Source organism: Tupaia chinensis, unplaced genomic scaffold (genome assembly GCF_000334495.1).
Source record: "Tupaia chinensis unplaced genomic scaffold, TupChi_1.0 Scaffold138757_1, whole genome shotgun sequence".
NCBI classification, from domain to species: domain Eukaryota; kingdom Metazoa; phylum Chordata; class Mammalia; order Scandentia; family Tupaiidae; genus Tupaia; species Tupaia belangeri.
In genome coordinates this window covers 2,206,527-2,215,223 of record NW_006198649.1, presented here as the reverse complement: position 1 = coordinate 2,215,223, position 8,697 = coordinate 2,206,527, and the positions used below count along the sequence as shown (strand labels likewise).

The 8,697-nt window shown below is 35.6% G+C and overlaps 1 protein-coding gene across 1 annotated transcript in view; it reads right to left on the bottom strand.

Annotated features, from left to right (window-relative positions):
• Nucleotides 1-8,697, bottom strand: part of LRP1B (LDL receptor related protein 1B) — a 1,871,701-nt gene that overhangs the window by 810,630 nt on the left and 1,052,374 nt on the right. The window contains exon 18 of the mRNA XM_027765590.1: nt 8,524-8,697. This exon is cut by the window's right edge and continues 2 nt beyond it. Within this exon, the coding sequence (XP_027621391.1) occupies nt 8,524-8,697 (174 nt within the window). The remainder of the gene's footprint in view (nt 1-8,523) is intronic.

The window sequence follows — 8,697 nt, the reverse complement described above, 5'->3', positions numbered from 1 at the left end:
CTGCTGAATCCATACAATTCAAGATGTTTGAAAGTACATGATACATTGGTGTATAAGAGGATTTTTTGTTGTTGTTTGGAGGATACAGAGGTCTGTGAGCAGGGAGGTACCAGCAGAGAGAGAAAAAAGAGGACAGAATGTTATCTGTCAGATCACTTCCCATATTAGGCCTACTGAATTCAAGTGTGATTTGTTTGCAAAGTAAAACATTGGCTCTTGGAATGTGACTTTGGACAATCTATGAACAGAAAGCAAACAAGCATGGAGACAGGTATAGTATATTCTACTTCCTGTGCAAAGAAAACAATGGTGTGTTAACATGTTAAAGACTGGGGAAAAAAAAAAAAAAAAAAAAAAAGGATATTTGGGACCCGCAGTTAGTGCTATTTGGGACCAGCAGTTAGTGTAATGGCTATGTTGCTGGACTCCCACGTAGTCGACCGCGGTTCACGTCCCAGACCCGGTGGCTTAAAACTCACGCTGGGCACTTGTGCGTGCATGCCCAAGATCCCGAGAGGAGAATGGAGGAGAAGGGATTGCGGCATGGCCATCCTCCCTGGGGGGAGATTTCTCGCTTTCTGTCTCTCTGTCTCTCTCTGTCTGTCCGGCAAGCGCACACTCCCTATAGCAAAAACCTCTCAAAAAAAAAAAAAAAAGAAAAAGAAAAAAACAAAACAAAACAAAACCAGGATATCTGTAAACTCTCAAAAATGAATAGTCTTGCTGGAATCAGGAGGATATACAGGATATAAAAGCATAGTGTTCTTCTAGTATATCTAAAGAGGAGAGGTACTGATAAAACATACATCAGACATCAATTAAGAAGGCAAGAGAGGAAATGTGTAAAGGGACTGTTCATGAACACAAGCAAGATGCCCTTAGAGACCCTCAAACAAAACTGAGTTTGTGAAGACACAGGAGATCCAGTCTTACAAAGGAATAACAATAACATTTCAGTCATCATCATTTGATGCCATTAATTCCTACTGATTAGAAAGGCAAGAAAAGTGTGTATTTACTTAGAGATACACATGTCATATTTAACAAAGAACTTACCAGCAATCCAGTTGGCAGGGTCATTTTATACTATGTTGCCTTTTCAAGGTATTAATAAATAACATTTTGATTATATGAAAGATCTTGCTTAGACATTATAAATAAAGAGCTTTTAATTACTTGAAGCCATACAATAAGACAATAAGAGAGTAGAATGATTAAAAGTTTTGTACATTGGCAGTTAAAGTGCGAGTGCCACAAATGTGACTGCAGTCACAGAGTAGGTTATTAGGCTGTGGGCCTCCGGGGTTGGATATGCTATGTGGAGAATAATAAGCGAGGAAAAAAACCTCTAAAACGCTGCTGTATGCAATAAATATTCAACACATTCCCATAGATTATCATCGTGTGCCCACAGATCAGAAGAAAAGACCTAAAGTGTATTACCACTTATCATCATTCTGAGAAGTAAATTTAATTTGCTATGTTTATAAAAAATAAAACATACACTTGAAAGCTAAGGAAGCTAATAATTCAAGCTATAGCATAGATTTCTGAACTCAGAGGGTAATTAAGCCCAGTTCAGGTTATTTCCTATAGGGAATGTGGAAATTTTAAAAACAATTTGTAAATACAGTCATATTTAGCTAATACCAATGGGATAAAAATATAACACAACATAGGACCCTGTCTATGTTGTTAATATTACCTATGGGATTAAATATCAAGAATCAAACCATAAGGGACCAACAGTTAGCTTAATGGCTATGTCATTGAACTCCCATGTAGCTAATACCGGTTCGAGTCCCGGACCTGGTGGCTTAAACTCACGCTGGACATGTGTGCGTGCCCAAGATCTCGAGAGGAGAATGGAGAAGGGATTGTGGCATGGCCATCTCCCTGGGGGGTGATTCCTCACTTTTCTATCTCTCTGTCTCTTTCTGTCTTTCTGATGAGCACACACGCCCTATAGCAAAAATCTATCCAAAAAAAGAAAAAATAATTAAACAGTAAGAAATAAAGGATTACTGAAAACAATATATTAAGATATATTTGCATATTGAAAAGTATGCTAAATATAGTGGTCTTCAGTTCAACAGCATGACTCATATCTACCACTCTCATTGACTATAAAATTTAAATATTTAGAAATAAATTACCATTATTCAAACTTTAAAATATTCCCTTTCCAGGAATACTACATATAAAAATAAAAATAAAAACAAGTATTTTCTTGTTAGGGTTAAAAAGTAAAACTGAAATGAATATAAATTACTATTAATAATTCCATATCTCTTTATCAGACTTTTTTCCTGTAAGGCAGGTGCACATCATGCTGGAGAGAGACAGAAAGGGAAAGTGAGAAATCATTGTTCCAGGGAGGGCAATCTCTTCTCCTCCATTTTCCTCTCAGGATTTTGGGAATATACACAAGCACCTGGTGTGATTTTCTAGGACTTGAACCACAGTTGGCCATGTGGGATTCAAATTCCTTAACCACCATTCCACCTGCTGGCCCCAAGATTTTGTTGTTGTTGTTGTTGTTGCCATATTGCATGTATACTCATCAGAGAGAAAAGGAGAATGGCAGAGAAAGAGAGAGAGCATTCCCCACTGAGTCATAGTCATACCACAATCCCTTTTCCTCTATTTTTCCATCCCACCAGAATTTGGGGGACACATACACAAACACTAGGCTTCTTCTTCAAGATGCTGAAGTCAGGATTTGAACCAAGGTTGGCCATGTGGATTTCAGCTCTTTATACACACAGAGTTTACCTGCTGATCTACGTAGGTGGCTCTAGATTTTTTAAAATTTTAATGATGTCTCAATATATTTTTGAATTTTTTATTTGACAGAGACTTTTGCTATAGAGTGCGTGCACTTGCTAGAGAGACAGAGACAGACAGAGACAGAAAGTGAAAAATTGCCTCCCAGGGGGATAGCCATGCTTCAATTCCTTCTCTACCTCTCTCCTCTCAGGATTTTGGGCATGCATACACATATGCCTTGTGTGAATGTCAGGATGCCAGATCCAGGACTTGCACCACATTCGACCATGTGAGAGTCCAGTGCCTGAAGCACTATGTCACTTGATGGCCCTATTTTGAATTTTATTATTTCAACATGTTCTAGCTAGAACCCATATCATACTCTTTTTTGAAGTTCTGGGAGTTTACAAAACATTTCATGTAAAATGAACCTCTCTAGAACATGATCGAGTGACTACTTTTTGAACACAGCACTAAAAATTTTATACATAAATATCAATAGGTAATGGCTATTATTGAAAATCCATAATGTATCAAATCCAGAGCTAGTTTCCTTACATATAATTTAATTTAATTCATTTTTTATTAAAAAAAAAAGATAGGTTTTAGCTCATAGGTAGATAGGATTTCTGAATGTTAAGAATCTAAATGACTTTTCCAATCTCTAGAAATAAGTATAATTGTTATTAAAGTTATTTAGAGTATTATCATTTATAAATAATTAGAAATAGTGTTTTTACTTCAAAATTCATGCTCTTTGACTTTATTATATATGATAAAATATTAGATCAAGAAAGAAGAGAAAAATTGCATGTTAAGGCTAGAAAATAAACACTGCATGAAGTTACTTGGGAAGCAGATTATTTAAAAAAAACACAAAAAATGTAATAAAAGCAACTGAGGGAATTTTAAAAACTAGTTTATAATTGTGGTCTGTCTGGGCCAAAAACTTTGTTTATTTTCCTCCCAAAATTTCTGAAAGAACCTTGATAATTAGAATTTTTCTCTATCTTACAAAATAGTGCCTGTCAGGAATCGTGTGTTTGATAAGCATTAATTGAATGACTATAACTCTTAGTTAGCAATCTGAATGACAGGAAACATCATCTGGAGTGTAGATACAAGGTCCAATTATGTGAACAGATATAACTTCACAGAAAGGATTATTTAAAGCTGTATTATAACCTCTACAGAACAGTAAGACACAAATGATACAGCAAACAGCTCATGGGTTTACATTAATATTCCAATGTTTCTAGATCTGTGTGATTAAATTAGATCCCTTATATAAAATGCTATAACATTTGCATGCACTCTATGCACAAACTTGCACATACTTTCATTATGTCCAGATTATGATACCCAACACAATGTAAATGCTGTCTAACTAATTGTAATACTTTTGTTGTTACATTACTTCTTTAATTGTTTTGACACAGAACGAGAGAGGAAGAGAGACAGAAATAAGCCCCTAGACAGAGTCTTGCCACACTATGAATGTCCTCTCCGGTCTTCACCCAGCCAGGCCCCCCACAGCTGTGCCCTGCGTTCTCAGGTCAGCCTTGGGTCTGAACATCAGGCCTTCCCCTGTGGCTCCAGTTTTTGGCAGCAGCGTCTTTTACCTGTGCCCCTGTACTTGGGCTAGTTGGGCCTTCCACCCTCTTTTTAAAAACTTTGTGGTTGGTTGAATCTGTGAATGCAGGATCCATGGATAGGAAGGACCAACTAACTGTAGTTATAAAAATGTTTTGAATAAAATTTGCTACATAAACTAATAGCATAAAAAATACATTGTAGCCAGATCTGAATTTGAACCTCAGTTTTATCTCTGGCTCACTATGTTTCCTGAGGACAAATGGCTACATTTGTCTGATCTTTGGATTCCTCATATGTATAATAAAAATAAATAGTATCTCTCTTAAACATATTCTGTGAGATATAATGAAGAATGCTTAGACTATAATATATATACTTTCTTTTCTCTTTATGTCTGCCTATCTATCTGTCTATGCCTAAATAGATAGTATTACATCTGGTATTCTCTGAGAGAGAAAGATCTCGATTCTATATGAGACTGGCTTATTTCTTGAAGAAACAGTGATATATACTTCTTAGGGATATGCTTTTCTGGCCAACTGCTTCAGAGAAAGGAATCTAATAGGAGAGTATGTTGTCAATGTGTCACTGACTATATATTTCCAAGTACTTGTTAAGCTCCCTTGCTCAGGCTGGCAGGTAATGTGATGGTTAAGGCACTGGACTCTCATATGGCTGACCACAATTCAAGGTCCGAACTTTGTGGGTTGAAAATCATGCCTGGCATGTGTGTGCATGCTCAAAATCCAAAAGAAGAAGGGATTGTAATGTGATTCCTCACCTTCCCCTCTCTCTGTCTCTCTCTGGCAAGAAAACATGCCCTATGGTAAAAACAAATAAAAAAATAAAATATCTGATGTTCAAAAAATGCAGAGAGGGGCCAATAGAGGGTATAGTGGCTAAGGCACTGGACTCCCACATGGCTGACTGCAGTTCGAGTCCTGTGTGTATGTGTGTATGTGTGTATGTGTGTGTGTGTGTGTGTGTGTACATATATGCCCAAAATCCCAAGAAGAGAATGGAAAATAAGGGACTGAGGTGTGGTTATCCCTCTGAGGGTAATTTCTCACTTTCTCTCTCTCTGTCTTTCCAGCAAGCACACATGCCTTATAGCAAAAAAAAAAAAAAAAAAATTATCTTAAAAAAATTTCAGAGAAACACTACTGACAGTAAATTATAACGTGGTCAGATAGCATGCCCTAATTCTAACATTGGAGTGTATACTACTTCATAATCTAGTTGTTTAAATCAATGTAGAAGAAGATAATAAAAATGTAGATCCCAAGTAGAATATCTAATTATCTCAGATTACTGAGAAATTCTCAGAGTGAGAAAGATTGTGGCCAGCTATCCTTTCCATATGGAATTGACTGCTCGAGGACACACTCGAGTACTAGACAACATTTAGGTATTTGAAGACTGGGAAGAAAATTCAAACCAATTGATTACTTAATCTAAGTTCATGAAAAATAATAAATTAATTTGACTAAATACATTTTCTCAGTAAGACAAGACATAATGGTTTCTACAATTAAAGTTGATAAAGAGTTCAGTAGTCAGGGTTCAGTTTCCATTGTAATGTTTAAATTTTCCTGTATAAAAAGGAAAAAAAAAAAGTGCTTTTTTTCCCAGTGGACTTTTGAAACATCCTTGTCCATCCAAATGACGGCATTGGACAGTTATGTATTAATGACACTTTTCAGCACCAGATATATTCCTCTGTCATAGTTCAGGTACTTTGATGTATATAACTGTGACGTATTACTTCTCTTTTTGTTAAAGGTTTTTGCTACAGGGCACGTGTACTTTTTAGTGAGGGGAAGCGAGAAATCGCCCTCAGAGGAATGGCCACACTGTAATTCTTTCTCCTTCACTCTCCTCCTGAGGTTTTTGGACACACATGCATACATGCCCGGCATGACTTTCAAATCCAGGACTGAAACCATCAGTCATGTGGGAGTCCAGTGCCTTAACCATTATCCCACGGCTGGCCCCTTTTCTTTAAATGTTTATTTAAAATGCTTACTTGGAAAAAATTTTAAAAATAAACGCCAGGGCCAAAAGGTGGCACAGAGGTAAAACACTACACTCTGTGAGGGTGACCCACATGGAAGGTTCCAGGTTTACCTCCAGAGACCTCCCTGAGCATATGGAACACAAACACGCCTACAAACTGGCTGAGGCTGGAGGTGGACTGTTGGCTCACAGTCCTGCCGTGGTGCTGTCACTCTCTTTGCCTCTCTCTCTGTCTCTTTTACTCATGAAAGAAAAAAAAAAAAGAAACTTAAAAAATGCCTTTTTACAGAAAAATAAATGATGGGGTAAATTAGCTAACACAACGGATTTGTCAGCACCGTGCTTTGTGCTACACTTACATAAGAATGTTTATTTAATTCTAGCACAAATTTAAAGCCAAAAGCATATCTTACTTTTGTTAAATTTTTCCTAATGAATTCAAAGCTCCTTAGGGAACCTTCGTTAAGGCCCAGATTTAAGCCCAAGTTATTTCACAGTAAGCTAGGGTATTTTTTTATTGTATGTGTTATACTTAATTGATCAATTCACAAAAACTACTAGAAGTTTAAGAACAGGAAGATTGTAAAAAAAAAAAACTATATGGACGTTGGCCAGAAGGAATTTGGAAGTAATATTCAAGAGAAATAATTTCTAAAGAGAAGGGAAACGGAAAATATGGTGGTATACTGATTGGTGTGAGGAAATCTAGGAATATAATGACTGAAGTTATGGGAAACACTAATCCTGGAAACAAGATGCTGCAGATGAGAAGGTTGCTGCTGCTCACAGGCCTGCCTCAGCCCTGCGTAGACAAATTACAATGGCTCATGCTCTTCCCCCATCCCTGCCCCTGATCATGTAGCTTAATTTTATCTTTGCTTCAAGAAAGAAATTGATGTTTCCAATCTCCAACCTTTTTGTCATATAAATTTTACTTATTCGAGGTCATTAAAAGTTGCAGCAAAATAAACTCATACTTTAATTCTGAAAAAACAAAGAAACAGAACATGACGATGGTGCCTGGGGAGTGGGGCAGTTAGTGACTATAACAGGAACTATTACCCTTTGGTCTATTCAGGCTACTGTCTCTATTTTTCATCTCTTATCCATGGCTATCGCTTACACCATCCCATTCCAAATGATTTCAGTTTTATTATTGTTAAATATATTGTTTTCTCTTTGACTACTTATTGCTATTTCTCATTTTATGCCTATTTGCTAGTTTACAAAATTACAGTTGTATCTCAATGAAGCAATTTTAATATACGAGGATAATATTGGAATCTTTGAATGAAATAGTTTGCTTTAGGAGCTCTGATTTAGCTGAACTACCTACAAAAACTCTTGTTGCTAGAGAACTTCTTGTTGACAACATATGTATTAGAAAACACAGGATATAATTTATTCATCCTAAACTATACTGAACATTACTAAAATTTATGTTTATTTAATTTTCACATAATACCATTAACAAACTGAAACTTTTTAGACTCATTTAGAAAAAAAAAAAAAGTACCTCATAATTCACTAAACTATTTTCTTTATTCAGTCCCTAAGTTCTGAGTCATGCTTTTTGTGGATGGCCTAATAAATATTGATAACTCATGCAGATAAAACATATAACAATATTATCTGATTTTAATAAGGCAGGCATATTGTGGTAGACAGCATTACTTTCATGTCATCAAAAATAATTGCATGTTTCTTAAATATACATGGAAATTAACTAGATAAATATACTAAGATACTTTTAAAAATAACGTTTTCATTTTAAAGTGCATTTTTAATAGTCTTTTCAAAATAAAGAAATTTTCTTCACTGTTCACAGTATTTACTCTTTGAAAACAGTAAGGTAATTATTTCACTTTACGTAACAACCTAATTCAGTAAAAAAATGATCCAAAAAATATTTAGGAAAAAACATGTACTTCACATAAATAGGATTCCCAGAATTATTCAGGTTATTTAGAATGATAAAAAATAAATTTTTATGCTAAAGAACTCTACGATTTGATAGACACTGTAGTGAATTGTACACATTTTACCATAAAACTTTAGCAATACTGTCAAAATAAACCTTTTTATAACTACTGTGAAGTATTATATGTGAAACCCAGAGCAATTTTATCTGATTTTTAATACCTTGTTGCTTTCGTGGATCATAAATCTGAAGCCCAAACAAGGGTGGTCTTTCATGCCTCAGTAATGTCACCTCACTTGTGACCAAATCTAGTTGAAAAATGGAACCATTCATATAATCGGTCCAGAATACATAATTCCCATGATGTGACAGTCCAAAAGGATGATTCAACTCTT